At 49.3% G+C, this 25054-nt stretch overlaps 1 protein-coding gene across 2 annotated transcripts in view; it reads right to left on the minus strand.

The window, feature by feature from the left end:
- The window catches only part of LOC136627324 (zinc finger protein 585A-like), a 525937-nt gene that overhangs the window by 17788 nt on the left and 483095 nt on the right, over positions 1–25054 (minus strand). For both annotated transcript variants that reach the window (XM_066602330.1, XM_066602329.1), the window contains exon 5: positions 1555–1678. In XM_066602330.1, coding sequence (XP_066458427.1) covers positions 1555–1678 — 124 coding nt within the window. The remainder of the gene's footprint in view (positions 1–1554; positions 1679–25054) is intronic.

Genomic DNA, 25054 nt, shown 5'->3' on the forward strand with positions numbered 1-25054 from the left:
AGAGGACATTACTGCTACAATAGGCCAGGAATGCAGGTGTCCAGTGTCACAGTGAACTCCCAGTGCACAGAGATGGCAGGAGTGAGCGTACAAGTGTGCAGGAGGATATATACCAGTTTGTGGTCCTCCAGCATCACTGAGGATAAAAACAAGCATTTATTAGAACTTCTGGCTACAAACATAGGACCGCCATCCAAAGAGAAGATCCATGTGGGCACTTCATCAGTGCCGGAGAACTACATAGGGCTCATTCCGACAGGCGTTCTGTTGTTCCACTCCCATCGCCTTTATTAATGTAGATTATAATACTATTATAATAAAATATTAACCCCCTGTCTACCCTACAACACCAAACCCTGACACTACTCTGGAGAAGTTAGGAAAAAATATTTTATACTAATGTCACTATTTCCTGTTGTCTGAGCCCGGGGTGTATACTATAGTCAAGTGTGTCTAATAGTCCAAAAATATGGTAAATACCAGAGGCGTAGCTAGGTTTCCTGCACCCAGGGTAAAAGCGTTGTGCAGCCCCACATCTGAATCTTGCTTGCTGAGCCTCTCCCACTAGTAATTAATAATGGATGGTAACTCACTCTGTTGCTTACATTTTTCAGTAAGTCACAGCAAATAATAATGCTGATAAATCACTAAATGTTGCAGTAAAACATAATTTTATTAATATGCCCTATAGAGTAAAATACAAGCACTAAATGAGGGTAATAATACCAAAAACTGCATAATAGACACCCCTGGTGCATCCAGTACTACCATGTATAATTGGAGCAGCTGCCCCAAAAAGAGAAAATATAACCCCCTTCCTTCCCCCTGTATTAGTAATAATATAATAGTACAGTATGAAGTACTGCTCATTGAAAGAAAGGGTGGGGGACGGAAAGACAATCAAGCACAAGATCTTCCTATAGGACAATCTTCTCACTCCCGACACAGCGTCACTTTCTCTGCCCCCCCCCCCTCCTTTCAGCACCTACCTGTCATCACCCTAGCTCTCTCTCACTGCGCTGGACAGTCCCACTACCCCCACTACACATGCTTCACAATGAAGGCATGCTGCACTCTGTAGATACAACCTAGCAGCTCTTACCGGTGATGCCGGATCCCTCCTCCTCCGGGCCTGAAAGCACTAAATGCAAAGAAAGAGCTGGTGGTGATAGTTTGGGGGTCTAGGACAGCATGGGCCAAGGCACCTCTCCAGCCCTGCACCGCCGTCACCTACTGTAGCAGTCGGGCTGGTGGAGCCGAGATCTTCTGTAGCCACATTCTCTTGCTGCCGCTTGATACAGCAGCCGTCCGCCATGTAGTCGCTGACTAGCATCACTGTATGACCGGGATGCTTACATATCAGCGATTAAATGTGTATTGCTGATATGTAGGCCTACTGATTATACACTGACTTTAATCAACAACTGTGTAGTTAGTGGCTTCACTAATCCAACTAGCACAGTGTCCTGCCTGCCCAGCACCTTCCTCCCTACAAGCACCAGGGGCACATGCCCCACTCCCCCCAGCTACAATCCTGCTAAATACGTCCATTACCTGGTGATGGGAGCGGCTGGCGGGTCTCCATCATAATGACCTTGTACAGATCCTTGTGTCCTTCTAAATACTCCCACTCCTCCATGGAGAAATAGACAGCGACATCCTGACACCTTATAGGAACCTGACAACACAATATACAGTCATTACCCAGAAGCCTCCAGTGCTGTTACTGTATAATGTCCCAGCATTCCCTGCAGCGTCACCTCTCCAGTCAGCAGCTCAATCATCTTGTTGGTGAGTTCAAGAATCTTCTGCACATTGATGTCCTTATGTATCGGGGGGTGAGGTGAGGGAGCCATAATTGGGCTCAGGGATCTTCCCCATCCATCACACACAGGGGCCCGACAGCCATCACTAGAGGTCTTCTTCACTACTGTGTAATCCTGTAAATGGGGAGACATTAATAAATATCACTACAGACATTTTCAGAGTCCATCACCTCTCCAGTGACATCATCTGTTATTACCATAGATAAGGAGGATGTAATGTGACATCATCAGAATCTCTCCCCTCTCCAGTGACATCATCTGTTATTACCATAGATAAGAATGATGTGACATCATCAGAATCTCTCCCCCCTCTAGTGACATCATCTGTAATTACCACAGATAAGAATGATGTATTGTGACATCATCAGAATCTCTCACCTCCCCAGTAAGCTGGAAGAGTATCTCTAGGGTGAGATTTAATACACTTTCAGCCATCTTGTTTCTGTCCTTCTCCATCTTTGATGAATCAGTCATGTAGGACCTGAATGGAAACAATATGAAACAATGTAAAAAAAACATTATAAATTTACTGGTGATAATAAGGGGAAACATTTGTGTTTTTTTCCATTGCTTAAAAATGCTTCACAACCCGTGTCCTTCCTGGTTGCTGCTGACCAGGACATGTGACTGCCGCAGCCAATTACTGGCTATAAAAGGTCTCTGCTGTGGGCAGTGATTGGCTGCAGCAGTCACACGTCCTGGTCAGCAGCAACCAGGAAGGACACAGGGGTAATGAAGCAATTCATGGGAAAACACCTTTAGGATGATATTAAAGAGAAGCTGTTTTGTGAGTTTTATGAACTACAGGCAACACAAAATCCCGACAGGGTTCTCCTCACCCGGATCAATTGGACTGATAAGCGACCCAGGCAGGGAGAAGTCGGCAGCGACCGCCCCACTGACTCTTCTCCAAGTTCAGAGCTGCTTTTTACTGTGTTTTTTCTCAAGCGCTGCAGTGTTTTAGAGCACAATATAGATGTCTGCAATGTACATGCGAGTTTTCTTGTCTATTTCTGCAATTGAAAAAAAAAAATTCTGAAAAAACATCTCTGTATAAAAAAGCCACCAAAATAACTTGTAAAGAAACATATGAAGTTTATGGCTTAGGGAAGGACTTGGGGAATTTAGATAACTGTAAACGTAACTAGAGCAACAAGTGTCAGGCAGCTGCTGTCAAGGCAAATAGGATAATGGGGTGCATCAAAATAGGTCTACGGACACATGAGGAGAGGATTGTTCTTCTTTACAAGTCGCTCAAGCTCTGACATGTCCTTCTTGAGTCAATACTATAGACTATATTCACACATGGAATATAGTCTATAGTATTGACTCAAGAAAGACATGACAGAGCTTGAGCGGGTTCAACAACGGGCAAGTAAAGTAATAATTGGGGGGGCAGTGACTGATGTTGGAGGATGCTTAGCTCTTCTCTGCCAGATCTAACAGCATGTAATCAGCACTACAGGCAGTGGAAACCTGGGATTCACACAACAGGACTTGCCTAACATCTCCTGACATCGCTGGCACCAGTTGTGATGGTCAGAGGTAAGAAGAAGAGCCCTCTGAAGCTCACAAAGTTCTTCCCTGCCAGCAGGGAAATCCAACATGGCGCCGGCAGACAGAGAGCAGACAGGGAAACAGCCTCCTCTAGTATACTCCACAGAATTGTAGGCTGTGAGGGATTCCCCTCTGCTGGAGGATTCCCTCCCTGCGCTGCCATCATCATCCAGCAGTCCACCATCTACAGCAGCTCTCTCAGAGCCTGTAGTGGGCGCTGCTGAGGAGGAAAAGGCTGGGGGGAGCGCTGAGAGGAAATCTCAGCATTAACCCCTTCACTGCCTGCCACTTCATACTCTGCAGAGAATTATAGTGAAACCCCTTCTAACACAACCCCAGTAAAACATAAGACCTATTACAGGTACCAGATACGATCGCATTACAGACCGGGCGCACAGGCTTCTGAGTCTTAATCACTGCCCAGGTCCACAACAAGGGAGGTCATCACACGTATCCATGTTCATCACATTAAAGAGTAAATAACGTCTGTCGCCAGGTGATCCCCTACAGTCCCCGATCGCTTTCACAATATTTTACTGTTTGCTGACCTCTGCACCCACTTTTCTACGTCGGAGGGCATTCAGACCTTTTTCTGTAAAACTCATTATCAATAAAAACTGTGCTAAAATTATGCACAAACAAGAAGCGCTTGAGCTCTGCAGGAATCGGGGCCTTACACCACATAATAATATGGTTGTGTAACAAAGCTCTCTGGCCTTCTATGGACACATCCACCACCAAACCCCAATCTGCCCTTGTATTTTATATTTGGCCTTTGCAACACCCGATGGTTGGAGTAGTCCCGGTGCAGTTGGCTGCTGGTTGGCGACACTGGTGAAACGCACCACGAAACAGGACAAAGCGCAGAGTCTAGATATGGACCTTATGTCGCAGAAGGCGGTATATAATCAAAATCCGGGTTACAAGTCTAAGGATCAAGGCAGGCAAGTCCTGCAAACAGGTTCAAGGGTCGGTACACAGTAGCCCAAGATCAGAATAGCTAGCTGAGAACAGGAAACAAACACCACTGATTTTATGGCAAGGAGCAAGTTTCCCAGCTCAGGTTAAATAGCCCTGCAGCTTGGCTGAGAGCATGGAGAAGGGTTAACTCAGGCAATACTGGTGGAAAGCACACAGCACTGCAGAGAAGTAACTTCAGCAGTGCTGATAGAAAGTAAAAGAGCAGTTCATGCAGAAGAGACAGTGTGATGCCCGCATCTGCCAGCAACAGCGCGGGGGGGGGGGGGGGGGGCGGCAGACCCAGGCAGACCCCTTGTCCTCCTGCCAGTTCTTAGTAAAAATTTTTGTAGAAGGAGGGCACTGATATTTTCTGAAGGCTCCCAAGAACCGTGTCTCTTCCAGTCCACCAAAAAATAGGTCTTGTTCCTGATCTACTACATATCTAGAGTATTCTTGAACTCGCAAACGTTTTTTGGAGTTAACTTGGGCCACAGCAGATTTGGACTTTTTAGAACATTTATTGAGAACCAGGAGGTTTGAAAAGTGAGACATAGAAGGAATTAGGTATCCGCAGGGAGCCGTAACTTGTAGCATATAGGGTTCACCTTTTTGGATATCTCAAATGGGCCCAAAAATCGAGGTGCTAATTTATAAAGTATGGAGGAAAGCCATACTTTATCACTGGAAACCAACTGCGGAGGGGATCAAAGCTTGCAATCGGTGAACTTCTACATCTGGGTGGTTGCTCTTTCCAGTTTAGTCTTGTCTTCTGACAGATTCTGGGAAAATTCTCCAGTGATGAAACTGCTGCCGTAACTTCAGATGTGGAAGAAATAGGCAGAGGAATCCTGGGTTGATAACCATACACTATGAGAAAGGGAGATTTATTAGTGGACTCACTGGCATGATGGTTATGGGAAAACTCGTCCCAGTTAAACAGGCTGGACCAATCGGCATGATGTACATTGGTAACGTGACGGAGGTAATTGGTCAGGATCTGGTTGGTATGTTGAACCTGCCCATTAGACTGTGGATGGTAAGGAGAAGTCCAGGGATGCTTCCATAAGCTTACAAAGAGCCCTCCAACATCTTGAAGTAAACTGGACCTTCCTATCAGACACCATGTGCAGAAGAAAACCATGTAGCCAAAAGATGTGGTCAATGAACTTTCAGAGGGATGAAGTAAGCCAGCTTGGAAAAACGATTGAAGACCACCCAGATGATTGTGCACTCATTGGATGAGGGCAAATCCGTAATAAATTCTGTGGCTATGTGCGGCCATGGGATCTCTGGAATGGGTAGAGGGCAAAGAAGACCAGCAGGCTTTTGTTTTGAGGACTTGTTTTGAAACAAAAGATCTGGCTATCCTTCACCATAGCTAACCAACGGTAATGACGACAAATTACCTCCATATTTTTAAGTTGAACTGGGTGTCCACCTACCTTAGAATAGTGTCCCCAGGATAAAACTAGTTTTCTTTTAGGTACATATGTCTTTCCAGGAGGAATATTCTTTATTTGAACAGGAGCCACGGATACTAAACTGGCAGGGTCTACGATGTATTATGGCTTCTCCTTAAGATCACTGGAATCTAAGGATCTTGACGGTGTGTCCGCTTTGACATTCCTATTGGTGGGCTGGAATTGCAAAATAAAATCAAATTGAGCAAAGAATAAGGACCACCAGGCTTGTTGAGGGTTGAGTTGCTGTGCGGTGGGTAATTGCTAGAGTACTACACGGAATTGTCTACAGTGTGAGTGGATATCTGGTGAGAAGATCAGAATATCATCGAGGTACACGACAACACACTCATAGAAAAGGTCCCTGAAGGCGTCATTCACAAACTTCTAAAATATGGGTGGGGCATTAACCAGACAGAAAGGCATAACCAAATAATAATGCCCAATCCAAGGGTTTTCCACTCGTCACCCTGTTTTGCCAACTGGAAAACCACAAGTTTGGATAAGGCTTTAAAGAAGTGGGTTTTGGATAACTAAGCCTACACCAAACAGGTTTAAAGTCCACATGAGTATTCATAGCATTTCACATTTAAGATACAGAATGGATGGATAAAAAAATCATAAATAGCCATTTATATAGGCTTCCATTACAAGAAGATATGAAATGGAGGGCTACAAATAGGCAACTATATTTGCACCACACACCCTCACGAATGTGGAGGAGATTAAAAGTTCCACGTACATCAAGATTCGTAAAGATACGAGCTCAGTGCAAGCAAACAGTTCATGGATTAAGGGTCACGGATATTTTTGGCAATGGCATTCAAGCCCCGATATTCTATGCAAGGCCGGAGTGACCCATCCTTCGTTCTAACAAAGTAGAATATGCTCCAGCAGGAGAGAAGACTTGTAGATGAATCTCATGGCGAGATTATCTGATATATTTTGCAGTAGGTTGGAACTCAGAAAGGGACAGAGGCTATACCCTCCCTCAAGGATATGCAGAACCTGGCACCAGATCAATAGGACAGTCATAGGAACAATGTGATGGCAGACATTCTGCCTCTTTCTTCTCGAACACATCAGTAAAACCGTACTAAGCTGTTGCTGGCCCTGGAGGTTCTGGGGTACCGGAGAGCAAGGAATAGACTATACTTGAAACAGACACATAGAATGGCAGGATAACCCCAACATAACACTTCCTTAGACATTCAATCCGAGCTGGGATTATGCTGACAAAGCCAAGGAAGACCCAACAGCAGGGAACTGATAGACCTCAAAAGGAACGGCAAGGAAATCTTCTACACTCCACAAGATGTATAGCAGGATCAATTTTATGCTGGTGGATGGGGGTCTTAATAGTAGGGTCATGTCTACCACTATAGGCAGCATGGTGTGGTCTGACCACGCACCCATAACTATGTTCATTCAGGAACAATTCAACCACCCAACTATTAAAGTTTGGAGTCTTTACAACTATATTCTAAAACACCCAAAGTATGCCCCTAATTCACTAAAAATGTTATCAGATTATTTTTAACTCAACTAATCTACTCTATGGTGCACGCAAAAGGCATTTATGGGATATAATTTCCGAAAACTGGCCTCATGTGACAAAAAAACAGAGAAATGCCTTACTATTATCACTACGATCTAGACTGCACAGACTTGATGAGTTTTCTTAATCACCAGAACGAACTAAAGAAATATCCACTGAAACCAACAGCTCCAAGAATTGCGTCCTTATGAACACAGCCTGGCCTTTAGAATACTGAAAATAACCTATGACAAGTAAAGGCCCGTTCAACCTGATCTCGTATTCTATTTATTAATGACCCCCAGGACAAGGCTTTTGACCTTCAAGGAATTGTGAATACATGGGCAGGCAATAATAAACCATTGTATAACCTAACTAACAATGATTCCACAAGCCAACCTACACAAAACTATATAACCAGTTTTCTGAGCAGGATGAAGCCTCCTTCTCTGACCCCGGAGGTATTGGGCACCATCACAACCATTTAGTATGACTGAAGTACTCAACATCATTAATTTCCTACAAATGAGCAAATCCCCGGGACCAGACAGTCTTATGGGGAATTATTACAAGGCCCACAAAATCACCCTAGCCTTATATCTGGCCAAGGTGTTCAATGAAACAATGACAAAAGGTGAAGTCCCTCCAGAGATGCTGAAGGCACTTATTACCACCTTGCCTCTGGCTGGTAAAAGCCCCGATCCCTCCGCTTCTGTTACACCAAAATCCCTGTTAAATACAGATATAAAAATTATATGTGAAATATTAACCAACAGACTCTCTGGGGTTCCACCAAATGTTGATAAGGACCAAGTGGGATTTATTCAGGGACAGCAGACAGTAGATGGTACAACGCTACATCAGTTATTGTGGTGGTGTGGGCTCGGGGTATGCCTTCTTTGTTTCCAGCTTTGGATGTGGAGAAGGCATTTAACCGCGTTTGTTGAGATATCAACATATTTGGTGCTTGTGCGAACCTCTCCAAAACCTCTGGGACCAAATCCAACCTGTACGGTGCTCCATGTCACACATTACAGAACAGTGGGGACCAGCGGTGGCAGAGAAGACGACTCCTCAGAGGATGTTCTTATAATCTTCCGTAGCAAAAAAATGGAAAAGTACTAGTATACCACTGAAATATCCAGGTGGTTCATCACATCTGCTTAATGGGGCATATAATGGCATCCAGACTAGACAGGCGGAGGGGTTCAAGGACAAGCGGGCCGAGTGGTTCAAATTCTCAGGAAACACTTGTTGAATACCCTGAAGGACGGCAGTCATTAGGTTTTTGAAATATGTGAGGCATGAGGCGGTCCTTGGTTTAACACTGGGCAACTAAAAGGGGTTAAAGAGAACCTATACCCCTCGCCTCATGCATATGTGAGACACGAGTTCAAAGCATCACATTGTGGGCCGAGACCATGATTTATTTCTCTAAATATTTTGTTGTTTCCTTTTACCCTACTTATTTGCTATTACTCCGTGTTCAGAGCTTCACATTCTTTCATCTTCCTCCTATATTGTACAACTATTGCTATAAATGGCCTGTGAAATGTTATGTACCTAAAATAGCTGGCAAAACGATAAAAAAAAGTGGAGTTAAAGTAATAAATGAAATGGGCGGACTATAATACCCAGAGAGAGAGTGACCGGTGGCATCAGATAGTGGTGACGGTAGTGACAGAATAGTGACCGGTGACATCACATAGTGGTGACAGTAGTGACAGAATAGTGACCGGTAACATCAGATAGTGGTGACAGTAGTGACAGAATAGTGACCGGTGACATCAGATAGTGGTGACAGTAGTGAGCGGTGACATCAGATAGTGGTGACAGTAGTGACAGAATAGTGACAGGTGACATCAGATAGTGGTGACAGTAGTGACAGAATACTGACAGGTGACATCAGATAGTGGTGACAGTTGTGACAGAATAGTGACAGGTGACATCAGATAGTGGTGACAGTAGTGACATAATAGTGACCGGTGACATCAGATAGTGGTGACAGTAGTGACATAATAGTGACCGGTGACATCAGTTAGTGGTGACGGTAGTGACAGAATAGTGACAGGTGACATCAGATAGTGGTGACGGTAGTGACAGAATAGTGACAGGTGACATCAGATAGTGGTGACAGTAGTGACAGAATAGTGACCGGTGACATCAGATAGTGGTGACGGTAGTGACAGAATAGTGACCGGTGACATCAGATAGTGGTGACGGTAGTGACATAATAGTGACCGGTGACATCAGATAGTGGTGACAGGGAGGGGGCGTGGCTTGGCACTCAGAGGGAGAAGTTGCTGAACTCCATTGCTCCTGCTACCAGCCAGAAAAAACAAAGTTTCCCTTCCTCTCCCGACTCCTAGAGGCTTCTTATCGGGTCCCCATAACCCTCTACAACCCAGGGGAGCTCAGAGCTGCGTCTTCTGCTGAGCTGTGGCTCTGATTTACAGCCTACCACGGGCCATTGAATCCCTGGGGCCTCCGGCCTGAAGTTACACGCCTCCCCCACTGCCAGACAGGGCTCCAAGCCTTCCCCATACCAGCTTGTAGAAGGTGCTGCTCCGGAGTTGAGGGGATTCCTTGCCACATTCCCTGATTCCTCCGCCACTGACAATCAGTGAAGTGGAAACTTCCTCTCACATCTCCCTTATCCTGCGCTGAGCCGTCCGTGCAGAGAGCAGGGCTCGGTGTAAACACTCGCCCTTCCCCCCTGCATCTGGGACACTGATAAGGGCTCTGCAGCCCAGGGACTGCTATAGTGGGGAGGCTGAGCTCTGCAGCCACAGAGGACACTGACAGGGCTGAAGATACAGGGAGAGCTGCTGCTGTATCACAGACTAGAGATGAGCGAGCACCAAAATGCTCGGGTGCTCGTTACTCGAGTCGAACTTTCCGCGATGCTCGAGGGTTCGTTTCGAGTAACGAACCCCATTGAAGTCAATGGGCGACCCGAGCATTTTTGTATATCGCCGATGCTCGCTAAGGTTTTCATTTGTGAAAATCTGTGAAATTCAAGAAAGTGATGGGAACGACACAGAAACGGATAGAGCAGGCGAGGGGCTACATGTTGGGCTGCATCTCAAGTTCCCAGGTCCCACTATTAAGCCACAATAGCGGCAAGAGTGCCCCCCCCTCCCAACAATTTTTACTTCTGAAAAACCCTCATTAGCAAGGCACACCTTAGCTAAGCACCACACTACCTCCAACAAAGCACAATCACTGCCTGCATGACACTCCGCTGCCTCTTCTCCTGGGTTACATGCTGCCCAACCCCCCCCCCCCCCTGCACGACCCAGTGTCCACAGCGCACACCAAAGTGTCCCTGCGCGGCCTTCAGCTGCCCTCATGCCACACGCTGGGCACATAGCCACACCACCCTCATGTCTATTTATAAGTGCGTCTGCCATGAGGAGGAACCAGAGGCACACACTGCAGAGGGTTGGCAGGGCCAGGCAGCGACCCTCTTTAAAAGGGGCGGGGCGATAGCCCACAATGCTGTACAGAAGCAATGAGAAATCCAATCCTGTGCCACCTCCATCAGGAGCTGCACACGTGGGCATAGCAATGGGGAACCCATGTGCCACACACTATTCATTCTGTCAAGGTGTCGCATAGCTCAATCCACACTGCAAGGGTCAGTCAGTGCCTTTGTGCCAGACAGGTCAAACACCGCGATGGGAACTAAGTTTGCACCAACAGCATAAGGGGGTCCTAGGAAGCCCAACACATGAACAAAAAATTGATCTGAGCGGCCAAACATGGCAGACTTGCACCGCGCCCACGACATAGACCTCGTCCCACAGCTTCAGCAATCCTAGGCAGGAAGCTGACTTTCACTGCACCCAGGACATAGGCCTCTGCACAAACCCTCAGCAATCGCGGGCCTACAATGGACTCCTATGCTAGCATAGCTGTGCATGTCTCATTAGCGCTGTATTGCTCCTGTAGTTTGTCCCAATGCACTGCCCTGGATAGTAGAGCTAACGTCAGATGAAATACAGGTGGGCTTCGGCCCACACTGCATGCCCCAGTCAGACCGGGATTTTTTATAAATAGTCACAGGCAGGTACGACTCCGCAATGGGAATTCCGTGTGCACCCACAGCATGGGTGGCTCCCTGGAACCCACCGGCTGTACATAAATGTATCCCATTGCAGTGCCCTGGACAGCAGAGCTAACGTCAGATTTAATGCAGGTGGGCTTCGGCCCACACTGCATGCCCCAGTCAGACTGGGGTTCTTTATAAGTAGACACATGCAGTTGCAACTCCATGTGGACCGACAGCATGGGTGGGTCCCAGGAAGCCACCGGCGGTACATAAATATATCCCATTGCAGTGCCCTGGACAGCAAAGCTAACGTCAGATTACATGCAGGCGGGCTTCGGCCAACACTGCATTCCCCAGTCAGACCGGGGTTTTTAATTCATAGACACAGGCAGGTACAAATCCCCTATGTGAAGTCCCTGTGGACCCACAGCATGGGTGGCTCCCTGGAACCCACCTGCGGTACATAAATCCCATTGCAGTGCCCAGCACAGCTGAGGTAACATCAGGTTTAATGCAGGTGGGTTTCGGCCCACACTGCATGCCCCAGTCAGACTGGGGTTCTTTATAAGTAGACACATGCAGTTACAACTCCGTGTGGACCAACAGCATAGGTGGGTCCCAGGAAGCCACCGGCGGTACGTAAATAAATCCCATTGCATTGCCCAGCACAGCTGAGGTAACGTCCAATTAAATGCAGGTGGGCTTCGGCCCACATTGCATTCCCCAGTCAGACCGGGGTTTTTAATACATAGACACAGGCAGGTACAACTCACTAATGTGAAGTCCGTGTGGACTGACAGCATGGGTGGCTCCCTGGAACCCACCGGCGGTACATAAATAAATCCAATTGCAGTGCCCAGCACAGCTGAGGTAACGTCAGGTTTAATGCAGGTGGGCTTCGGCCCACACTGCATGCCCCAGTCAGACTGGGGTTCTTTATAAGTAGACACATGCAGTTACAACTCCGTGTGGACCAACAGCATAGGTGGGTCCCAGGAAGCCACCGGCGGTACATAAATAAATCCCATTGCATTGCCCAGCACAGCTAAGGTAACGTCCGATTAAATGCAGGTGGGCTTCGGCCCACACTGCATGCCCCAGTCTGACCAGGGTTTTTAATACATAGACACTGGCCGGTACAAATCCCTAATGTGAAGTCCCTGTGGACCCACAGCATGGGTGGCTCCCTGGAACCCATCGGCGGTACATAAATAAATCCCATTGCAGTGCCCTGCTCAGCAGAGCTAACGTCACATACAATACAGGTGGGCTTCGGCCCACAGTGCATGCCCCAGTCAGACTGGTAATATGTACCTTAACAGTAACCGCGTTGGTGGGAATGTGGTGGCGACTGCGGACTTAGTAGCGCGGTTTTATTTCGTTGGTTTTCGGAATGTGGCCAGGATTAAGTGGGCCGTGGCGGGGGGGCTCTCTTGTTGTGTCGTTAAAGGTGAAATTCTTGGACTGCCACCAGACGGACCAATGCAAAGGTATTTGCCAAGAATGTTTTCATTGTTGGAGGAGGAGGGGGATGTTTTTGAGGCACTACGTGTCCTGTCCACGTGTCCGTGGTTATATGCACCTTAACAGTAACCGCGTTGGTGGGAAATGGCCTCGCCGCCATCATGTCTTTTGGAAGCCTCCGTTTCCACACCCCAGTGACATAGCATTAGCAGCGGTATAGGCAGAGCCCAGAATTAGTAACATTTCAGCGGTAGCATTAGGGACAGGCCCCAGTAACATATCAGTAGCAGCATTATAGGGGGAGCACAGTATTAGTTCCATTTCAGTAGTAGTAGCAGTCCAGACAGGCCCCAGTAACAATTCCGAAGCAGCAGTATAGGGGGAGCACAGTCTTAGTTCCATTTCAGTAATAGTAGCACTCAAGACAGGCCCCAGTAACAATTCCGAAGCAGCAGTATAGGAGGAGCGCAGTCTTAGTTCCATTTCAGTAGTAGTAGCAATCAAGACAGGCCCCAGTAAAATTCCCGTTGCAACAGTTTAGGGAGATAACAGTCTCTTTCACATTTCAGTAGTTGCTGTATAGACAAGGCCCCAGTTACATTTATGTAGCAAAAGTGTAGGCCAACCCCACACACCTTGCTGTACCATGAGTGCAGTCGAAGCCCATAAAAATTACAAGGATTACACGGTAGGCGAGGGCCCAAAAAAATTGGTGTACCAACAGTACAAATGTACCTCAGAAAAATTGCCCATGCCCAACCAAGAGGGCAGGTGAAACCCATTAATCGCTTTGGTTACTGTGGCTTAATTTGTAACTAGGCCTGGAGGCAGCCCAGTTAAAATAAAAATTGGTTCAGGTGCAAGTTTCAACGCTTTAATTAGAATTGAAACGTATAAACATTGTTTACAAAAGTAATATGACTGAGCCTTGTGGGCCTAAGAAAAATTGCCCGTTCGGCGTGATTACGTGAGGTTTCAGGAGGAGGAGCAGGAGGAGGAGGATGAATATAATACACAGATTGATGAAGCTAAAAGGCCCCTGTTTTTTATGGTGATAGAGAACGATGCTTCCATCCGCGGGTGCAGCCTATGTATTGTTTAGGTACCGCTGCTGTCCGCTGGTGGAGAAGAGAAGTCTGGGGAAATCCAGGCTTTGTTCATCTTTATGAGTGTAAGCCTGTCGGCACTGTCGGTTGACAGGCGGGTACGCTTATCCGTGATGATTCCCCCAGCCGCACTAAACACCCTCTCTGACAAGACGCTAGCCGCAGGACAAGCAGGCACCTCCAGGGCATACAGCGCGAGTTCAGGCCACGTGTCCAGCTTCGACACCCAGTAGTTGTAGGGAGCAGAGGCATCACAGAGGACGGTCGTGCGATCGGCTACGTACTTCCTCACCATCCTTTTACAGTGCTCCCTCCGACTCAGCCTTGACTGGGGAGCGGTGACACAGTCTTGCTGGGGAGCCATAAAGCTGGCAAAGGCCTTGGAGAGTGTTCCCCTGCCTGCGCTGTACATGCTGCCTGATCTCCGCGCCTCCCCTGCTACCTGGCCCTCGGAACTGCGTCTTCTGCCACTAGCGCTGTCGGATGGGAATTTTACCATCAGTTTGTCCGCAAGGGTCCTGTGGTATAGCATCACTCTCGAACCCCTTTCCTCTTCGGGAATGAGAGTGGAAAGGTTCTCCTTATACCGTGGGTCGAGCAGTGTGTGCACCCAGTAATCCGTAGTGGCCAGAATGCGTGTAACGCGAGGGCCACGAGAAAGGCATCCTAACGTGAAGTCAGCCATGTGTGCCAGGGTACCTGTACGCAACACATGGCTGTCCTCACTAAGAAGATCACTTTCAGGATCCTCCTCCTCAGGCCATACACGCTGAAAGGATGACAGGCAAGCAGCATGGGTACCCTCAGCAGTGGGCCAAGCTGTCTCTTCCCCCTCGTCCTCATCCTCCTGATGCTCCTCCTCCTCAACGCGCTGAGAGATAGACATGAGGGTGCTCTGACTATCCAGCGACATACTGTCTTCCCCCGCCTCCGTTTCCGAGCGCAAAGCGTCTGCCTTTATGCTTTGCAGGGAACTTCTCAAGAGGCATAGCAGAGGAATGGTGACGCTAATGATTGCAGCATCGCCGCTCACCATCTGGGTAGACTCCTCAAAGTTTCCAAGGACCTGGCAGATGTCTGCCAACCAGGCCCACTCTTCTGTAAAGAATTAAGGAGGCTGACTCCCACTACGCTGCCCATGTTGGAGTTGGTATTCCACTATAGCTCTACGCTGCTCATAGAGCCTGGCCAACATGTGGAGTGTAGAGTTCCACCGTGTGGGCACGTCGCACAGCAGTCGGTGCACTGGCAGATTAAACCAATGTTGTAGGGTCCGCAGGGTGGTAGCGTCCGTGTTGGACTTGTGGAAATGTGCGCTGACCCGGCGCACCTTTCCGAGCAGGTCTGACAAGCGTGGGTAGCTTTTCAGAAAGCGCTGAACCACCAAATTAAAGACGTGGGCCAGGCATGGCACGTGCATGAGGCTGCCGAGCTGCAGAGCCGCCACCAGGTTACGGCCGTTGTCACACACGACCATGCCCGGTTGGAGGCTCAGCGGCGAAAGCCAGCGGTCGGTCTGCTCTGTCAGACCCTGCAGCAGTTCGTTGGCCGTGTGGCTCTTCTCTCCTAAGCTGAGTAGTTTCAGCACGGCCTGCTGACGCTTGCCCACCGCTGTGCTGCCACGCCGCGCGACACCGACTGCTGGCGATGTGCTGCTGCTGACACATCTTGATTGCGAGACAGAGGTTGCGTAGGAGGAGGGTGGTTTAGTGGAGGAAGCATACACCGTCGCAGATACCAGCACCGAGCTGGGGCCCGCAATTCTGAGGGTGGGTAGGACGTGAGCGGTCCCAGGCTCTGACTCGGTCCCAGCCTCTACTAAATTTACCCAATGTGCCATCAGGGAGATATAGTGGCCCTGCCCGCCTGTGCTTGTCCACGTGTCCGTTGTTAAGTGGACCTTGCCAGTAACCGCGTTGGTGAGGGCGCGTACAATGTTGCGGGAGACGTGGTCCTGCAGGGCTGGAACGGCACATCGGGAAAAGTAGTGGCGACTGGGAACAGAGTAGCGCGGGGCCGCCGCCATCATGTTTTTGAAAGCCTCCATTTCCACAAGCCTATACGGCAGCATCTCCAGGCTGATCAATTTGGCTATGTGCCCGTTCAACGCTTGAGCGTGCGGGTGCGTGGCGTCGTACTTGCGCTTGCGCTCAAACAGTTGCGCTAGCGACGGCTGGACGCTGCGCTGAGAGACATTGCTGGATGGGGCCAAGGACAGCGGAGGTGAGGGTGTGGGTGCAGTGGGTACGGTCGTACCTGTATCCTGAGAGGGGGGTTTGATCTCAGTGGCAGGTTGGGGCACAGGGGGAGAGGCAGTGGTGCAAACCGGAGGCAGTGAACGGCCTTCGTCCCACCTTGTGGGGTGCTTGGCCATCATATGCCTGCGCATGCTGGTGGTGGTGAGGCTGGTGGTGGTGGCTCCACGGCTGATCTTGGCACGACAAACCTTGCACACCACAGTTCGTCGGTCGTCTGCACTCTCAGTGAAAAACTGCCACACCTTTGAGCACCTCGGCCTCTGCAGGGTGGCATGGCGCGAGGGGGCGCTTTGGGAAACAGTTGGTGGATTATTCGGTCTGGCCCTGCCTCTACCGCTGGCCACCGCACTGCCTCTTCCAACCTGCCCTGCTGCTGCACTTGCCTGCCCCTCTGAAGGCCTGTCCTCAGTAGGCTTAGCAAACCAGGTGGGGTCAGTCACCTCATCGTCCAGCTGCTCTTCCTCCGAATCCTCTGTGCGCTCCTCCCTCGGACTTACTGCCCTTACTACTACCTCACTGATAGACAACTGTGTCTCATCGTCATCGTCCTCCTCACCCACTGAAAGCTCTTGAGACAGTTGCCGGAAGTCCCCAGCCTCATCCCCCGGACCCCGGGAACTTTCCAAAGGTTGGGCATCGGTCACGACAAACTCCTCCGGTGGCAGAGGAACCATTGCTGCCCAATCTGGGCAGGGGCCCGAGAACAGTTCCTGGGAGTCTGCCTGCTCCTCAGAATGTGTCATTTTCATAGAGTGAGGAGGCTGGGAGGAAGGAGGAGCAGCAGCCAGAGGATTCAGAGTTGCAGCTGTGGACGGTGTAGAAGACTGTGTGGTCGATAGATTGCTGGATGCACTTTCTGCCATCCACGACAGGACCTGCTCCCACTGCTCATTTTCTAATAAAGGTCTACCGCGTTGACCCATTAATTGTGAGATGAATCTGGGGACCCCAGAAACTTGTCTCTCTCCTAATCCCGCAGCAGTCGGCTGCGATACACCTGGATCAGGAGCTCGGCCTGTGCCCACACCCTGACTTGGGTCTCCGCGTCCTCGCCCGCGTCCATGTCCTCTAGGCCTACCCCTACCCCTCAGCATGGTGTATTACGAGATTAGCAGAAACAGAACGCTGTAATTAAATGTGCCGCTTATTGGCCTGTGGTTGCAGGCTGACTTCGCGTACGGAACGCACAGCAGAGGCAGTAAACAATTATGCGCAAGGCTGGGTATTAATTCACCAACTACTACCCCCAGCAGAGACGCAGTAAACTGAAGGCACTGACAGGCAGGCCAAATCTTGTATATTTTTAAACTTTTTGGGAACAACCACACTGCCTGTGATATACACTGTATTTCGATTTCCCTGTTGGAGGCTGACTTTGCGTACGGAACGCACAGCAGAGGCAGGAAACAATTATGCGCAAGGCTGGGTATTAATTCACCAACTACTACCCCCAGCAGAGACGCAGTAAACTGAAGTCAGTGACAGGCAGGCCAAATATAGTATATTTTTAAACTTTTTGGGAACAACCACACTGCCTGTGATATACACTGTATTTCGATTTCCCTGTTGGAGGCTGACTTCGCGTACGGAACGCACAGTAGAAGCAGGAAACAATTATGCACAAGGCTGGGTATTAATTCACCAACTACTACCCCCAGCAAAGACGCAGTAAACTGAAGGCAGTGACAGGCAGACCAAATATAGTATATTTTTAAACTTTTTGGGAACAACCACACTGCCTATATAGCCAGTATATCTCTCACCTTTCCCACTGTCCCTGCCTCACCAGTACTGCCCCTATACTCTGTAAAATGACTGCAGACTGAGGACGCTATGGTCTGCACGCCCGATATACAAAAAAAAAATTATGCAACACTGCTCCCAGCAGCCTCAACAGTACTGCACACGGTCAGATGTGGCCCTAAGAAGGTCCGTTGGGGTTCTTGAAGATGAATATAACACCTAACACTCTCCCTATAGCAGCTACAGCAAGACAGCACTTTCCCTGATCTCTGTCAGAATGCACCTGTGGCGAGCCGCGGGCGGGGCAGATTTTAATACTCGGGTATCACCTGATCTCCCCAGCCACTCACTGCAGAGGGGTGGGATAGGGCTGGAACGTCACAGGAGGAAGTTGTAATGCCTTCCCTGTCTTTCTATTGGCCAGAAAAGCGTGCAAATTTCTCAGGGAAGAAAATGAAAGTGACTTGAACATCGCGTGGTGCTCGTCTCGAGTAACGAGCATCTCGAGTACACTAATACTCGAACGAGCATCAAGCTCGGACGAGTATGCTTGCTCATCTCTTTCACAGACATGAGTTACAGCGGAGCAGGGAGAGGGGCCGACAGCAGCTGCAGAGCATTACACAGCACTAGGAGAAAGCCTGCTGCTCCAGCTCTGAGCAAGAGCGATCCCCTCCCCCCTCTGCTAGTGGTCTGCAAAACTCCACTGAAACCCCTGAGGAGCAGAGCCAGCATCATAGGAGAGAGACTGGCACATACATTCAGAGGTTGCAGCCCAGGACCCCCTTACTGTGCTCACTCATCACACTCCAGAAGCAGCACATCAGCAGCTAGAAGACAGTGCCTCGCATTCTTTCTGTGGCATTTACCCCCCACGCTCTCTGACACTAGTATGTCTCCTTTCTTGCCCATGAAAACACAGTGGGCGACATTTGGTCTCATAGGTGAACGTAAGTCCCTAATGTAGTCCTACCAGTACCAAGTGCCTACAGAGCTCGCCGACTAGAGGAGATCCTAATCCCTACCCCAACCTTATAGCTTGCTGCCTAACTGCTGTAGCTATCGACATCATGAGTCTGCTGAAAACGGGAAAAAATACTCCATCGCACTCAGCGACCAAAAGATCATCAAAGCTGCTACTGACGCTGACCACCTTCGATGAATCTTCCCGCTCATCAACGGAGGACCCCATACCCTCCCTAGACTGTGCTTCAGGATGTCCTGTGGAGTTGGAGGCTACTGCAGCTTCCCTCTCCGATTCACTATTACCCCAAATTCAGCTAATGCTGAAAAAAGAATTATCACAAATCTCTAACGACATAACCTCCAAACTCGTCAAGGAAATCCGAGACCTTCGATACCGAACAGCTGCGCTGGAAGACCACATGGATAATGCAACTACAGTCCTTGAGTCCCATGAAAAAGAAGTGGAGCAGCTACACGAGGAAATCCTCATCCTCCATGAAAAGTGGGAAGACGCTGAAAACAGAGCTCGTAGAGACAACCTACGAATACAGGGCCTCCCAAAATCCATTCAAGATCTTCAATCCACCAAAACGGCCCTTTTCCAGGAGTTATGCCCCAATATTCCTATAGAACAGCTGGAGATGGACAGAGTCCACAGAGCTTTGAGAGCCCGCAAGGCTTAGGGCCCAACAAGAGACGTTGTCCTGAAAATGCACTACCACCGCACTAAAGAACAACTGCTTAATACGGCTTGCTCCATCTCAAAGCTCTCCTTGCAGGGTCACGATTATTATTTATTCCCTGACCTGGCCCCTTCAATGCTTCTAAAAGGAGAGCTCTCAAGCCCTATTTGGAAATTCTGCAGCAAAAGCTCATTCAGTATAGGTGGGGCTTCCCGTTTAAACTGACATTCCCCTTCCAAACTAAGACCTATACTATCCTGTCCCCGGAAGGAGCTTGGCGCTGCTTCACTGACCAGTGCTTCCAACTCCCAGCCCAGCAACCAGGCTCACCAGATGCATCACAACCCTCTAGATCTCCCCGGAGACCAATGAGCAACTGCGAGCCATAATTTTGGGAGGTGCTCCCTCCCACCATTCAAGTCGGACTGACCTTGAGGGTGCCTTTCCAAGAAAAATATCCAACTCCAACTAAAGAGTCTCCAACACCCTTAAATACATTGTCGGACATGTTATGCCCATGGGTATACTTTCTTTTCTCCAAAGCCCTCCCAACTCCTATGTTCCACAGGCGAACTTTATAGCCTCCTAATGTGAACGAAAAATATATGATTGACGCGGGCAACTCGGCAGCGATACCTCTATCACTTACGGACTACCTTCATGTATGCATATAGAATCGCCCCTCCGCCAATAGAAGTAAAAAAGAATGAAAAAAAAATAAGGACTGGAATGAGGGAAATGGAAGGTTCTGCCCGATACTACCCATGGACTGGGATTCCGGTTATCTTTGGTCAATGGACTCTAGAGTTTAGTTCTTGGGGCCAATACGCCCTACACTACAAACCACCTCTCCTTTTCTAATTCTTTCCCCCTTCTCTTTTTTACCTTACTTTTATTTTCACTTTTCCTCTGCTTCTTCCTTTCCTCTCTCTTATTTTTATTTTATCCCCCGACCTCCCCATGAATTTGGATCTCCTCCTCTTTATATTTTGTAGAAAGCTTAAGAGCGCCTCTTTGGCACTGTTGCGGTGTGTCGTTCCCACGAATAGTTGCTGTTGTGGCCACCAAAATAGCTCTTCCCATGCAAGTTATTTGTAATGTCTTAAATGTCTTCCATGTTTAATTTACAGGTTGGCCACCTTCTCCACATCCCTCCCACCCCCCCTTTCCCTCACTCACTCCCCCTGCTCTTCTCTCGTAGGGCTGAGACCCCCAGATATGCAATCTTTACAGTACTTTATATCCCCCCCATGACTTTAAAAATTATCTCGCACAATGTACAGGGCTTTAATTCCCCCAAGAAACGATCCAAAGCTTTCCGCTATTATAAAAGAGTGCATGCCGATATTGTATGCTTACAAGAAACTCATTTCTCCACTAATTCCTCCCCGCGTTATCTCTCCACCCATTGCCCCACTTTTTTTTCATCAACCGCTTCATCCAAAACAAAAGGGGTCACAATATGCTTCAACCGGTCCGTCCCCTTTACCCACACAACAACTATTTCCGACCCCGAAGGCCGTTATCTATTACTCACGGGTATAATTCAAGATGTGCCGGTAACCATTGTCTCTTACTATACCCCGAATACCAGACAAATCAATTTTCTTAAAACATTTTTGAACTGGTAGAGGCAAATAAACATGGGACGGTCATACTGTGCGGAGACTCAAATTGCATTTTGGACCCGGGCCTGGACAGAAACTACATAACTCTTCTGACACCTCTGCTACCACCGCAGCCATCCCTGTCACATAACCTTCGAGTATTGCTCGGCCAGCACCACCTAGTCGATTCCTGGAGGGAAACCAACCCCACTACCAAAGATTTTATGCATTTTTCAGCCCCACACTCTCTATATAGGAGAAAAGACTGCATTCTAATACCCACCTCCTTCCTGCCACAAATAACCTGTTCTAAAGTTCTCTCTGCTCCTTGGTCGGACCCCAGCCCAGTATCAATATCATGCAGCTCTTTAATGTCAAAGCCCACTAATACCACATGGGCCATTAATGATTCCCTTCTAGCACTCCCCGAGGTACTGTCTCTGATAACACCACAATTAGAAGAATACTTTGCTATAAAAACCCCTCCACCTCCTCGCCCATCTCACTGTGGGAGGCGCATAAGGTAGTTCTCCGCGGCGCCCTTATCTAAATTTCAGCCCGGCAAAAGAGAGCGCCTATCCCGACAACTAGAATTAGAGCAAAAAGTTCTACAATTAGAAGACAAGGCCAAAAAGCACCCATCTCCGGAGAATTTAAGATTAATCGCTCAGGCTAGGACAGAACTAGACCTATGTATTTCAGAACTTGTTGAGTGCAAACTAAGATGGTCCCACCAACGCTTTCATGTGTTAAATAACAAACCGTCTACTCCCTTAGCTCGCAGGCTATGAGCCAGCCCCACGATAAGCCCTTTTTCAGGCTCCGTACTAGGCATAATACAATCACGGCAAACCCACTCACTATAGCAGAGGTGGCACGCAGAGCCCTCCCTACTGGCACGCGCCCCATCGGCCGCTCATCACTTGTGAATACCAGCAGGAGCCGCGGCTTCCCTGCCGGCATTCACAAAAGGCACTGCTAGCCGTGCTGATCCCGGCACACACTGACTTCAGTGTGCAGATGGAATCCCCCTCCCCCCTGCCCCGACGTCCCCTACTACTTGGTTCTGCCGGGAGGGGGAGGCGTCTGGCAGCACACTGAAGTCAGAGTGTGTGCCGGGAGCATATTAACTCTTTCTTCCTCACTTCTGCCACAATCAGCAATTCCCAGCAGCGTGATTGGTTATTTGGGTTGGCTGATTCACCAAACAACCAATCAGGTTGCTGGGAATTACCTATTGAGGCAGAAGTGGGTAAGAAAAAGTTAATATGCATGCTGGGACCATCGCTGACTAGAGGAGGAGCTGAGCTTCCAGGAGGAGGAGATAAGTATGTGGGTCTCGGGAGGGGCACTGTGGGGTGTCACTACTGCACTGGGGGCCGCTGGGGGGTGTCACTACTGCACTGGGGGTTGTCACTACTGTACTGGGGGGGGCGTCACTACTGCACTGAGGGGGGCCGCTGGGGGGTGTCACTACTGCACTGGGGGGCCGCTGGGGGGTGTCACTACTGCAATGGGGCGGCCGCTGGGGGGTGTCACTACTGCACTGGGGGCTGCTGGTGGGTGTCCTACTGCACTGGGGGCTGCTGGGGGTGTCCCTAATGCACTGGGGGCCGCTGGGGGGTGTCCCTAATGCACTGGGGGCCGCTGGGGGGTGGGGGTCACTATTACCGCTGGGGTCGCTGTGGGGTGTCCCTAATGCACTGAGGGCCGCTGTGGGGCGCGGTCACTATTATCTCTGGGGCCGCTGTGGGGTGGAGGTCACTATTACCTCTGGGGCCGCTGTGGGGTGGTGGTCACTATCACAGCTGTGGCTGCTGTGGGGGTCACTATTACCACTGGGGCCGCTGTGATGTGGGGGTCACTATTATTGCCTGGGGGGTGGGTGTCACTATTACTGCTGGGTGGGGGTCACTATTACCGCTGGGGCTGTTGTGTGGTGGGGGTCACTATTATCGCTGTGGCGGGTCACTATTACCGCTGGAGCGCTGTGGGTCACTATTACCGCTGGGGCCGCTATGATGTGGGGGTCACTATTACCGCTGGGGCTGCTGGGGGGGATGTTACTATTACCGCTGGGGTATGTTTACAGGTGGCGGAAATGGGCAGGGCTGTTTCAAAATAGACATGGTGCAGATTTTGACTACTTTTTGGATGCGGAAATGCTGCAGAATTTTCCACAGAAATTTCCCCTGAGGACGTTCTGCACTATTTCCGCATCCAAAAAGCAGTCAAAATCTGCACGCTGTCTATTTTCAAGCGGCCCTGACCTTTTTAGAACGACGGGGGTAAAATCATACGTCGTAATAAGCCCCGCCCCCTGATGTGTTGGTACTTTGCGATAAATAAGTGGGTTTTAGGTTGCAGTTTGGGCACTCGGTCTCTAAAAGGTTCGACATCACTGCACTATAGTATCAGAGTTCAGACAATTTTTGGATAAACCTTACTCCCAGTCAAATCACCCGTCCCCTGAACAGCTAACCTCTTACTTTCACGATATTACATTTCCCATTCTTCCTAGCTCATTCTTAGAATACTTGGCTGCAAAAATCACCCCAGGAGAAGAAGTCACAGAAGCTATAAAAACATTGAAAATTAATAAACGGCCGGGACCAGATGGCTTTTCTTCTTCTTACTATAAAAATTTTCCCCCCCATTCTGCACACACATCTTGCAAATTATTTTAACGCCGTCTGAGATGGACAGCAAATAGGTCAGACTTCTCTCTTGGCAGCCATCTCCATGATACCAAAGTCTGAAAGAGATTTGCTAGATAAACAGAACTACCGTCCCATATCCTTAATAATGTAGACATGAAGCGTCTTACCAAAATTTTGGCCTCTCGTTTAAGTGCAGCTTTACCATCATTAATAGGGTGAGGTACTGAGGGGCGTAGTGGTGGATGGTCGCTACGTCACCCCTGGGTTCCGGTATTACGCATAAGGGGGCTGGAGGAGGGTCACGTCCCGCTATTGGGACGTGGGAAAACCTGGAGTGTGATGTGGTCTCCAGCAAGCAGTTGCTGGAGATCTGTTCTTTAAAAATCCGGGGCTGTTTTTTTTGGAATGGATGTCAAGTTGGTAGTGGTGCCATCCATTCCACCTCCTCCACTACAGGGTGTGGGCGAGGTCAATCAGCCCAGGGGCTGAGACTGAGCCAGAATGGGGCATATAAAAGGTAGCAGATGCACGGACACAGGGGGGAACTAAGATGACTGCTGAACCCGGGCAGCCTGTGTGACCGGCTGGAGTCAGGAGCCTGCCTTGCGCTGCACTTACCAAGAGCGACCTGGTCAGGCCGGGACGGCCTGAGAGCTGTATGTTTGGACTATAATTTTTGTTTGCTTTTGTTTGGTTTTCCGTCTCTGATTGCCGCCAACCCGCACGCTACCAAGCTGTCCTCCCACATATGGTGTTTCGGATGCGGGCAAGAATTGACACCAGCGGATAACACTGCATGTCCTGGGTAAAAGCCGCTGGCGCCCTATCTAAAAAGACTGCGGCCATGGAGGACCTGGTGTGACAGCTGGTGCAGATTTGTTTACAGCAACAAAACGCCCAGGCAGAGGCACGGCAGATGCAACAAGAGACTAATCGCCTCCTAATGGAGCAAATGGCAACACTGCGGGAGGTGGTGGTGAAGCAACCGCCTGCAGTCACAGCAAGTCAGAGCACCCACGCCCAGGGGGCCCAAGAGGGACAACCATCCGCAAGGGCCTCGGTGCAAGCTGCGCTGAAAAAGATGACTGCCGCAGATGACATGAAAGCCTACCTGCACGTCTTCGAGAGGATTGTGGAGCGAGAAGGGCTGCCCACGGACCAATGGGCAGATGT

Source organism: Eleutherodactylus coqui, chromosome 5, assembly GCF_035609145.1.
Source record: "Eleutherodactylus coqui strain aEleCoq1 chromosome 5, aEleCoq1.hap1, whole genome shotgun sequence".
NCBI classification, from domain to species: domain Eukaryota; kingdom Metazoa; phylum Chordata; class Amphibia; order Anura; family Eleutherodactylidae; genus Eleutherodactylus; species Eleutherodactylus coqui.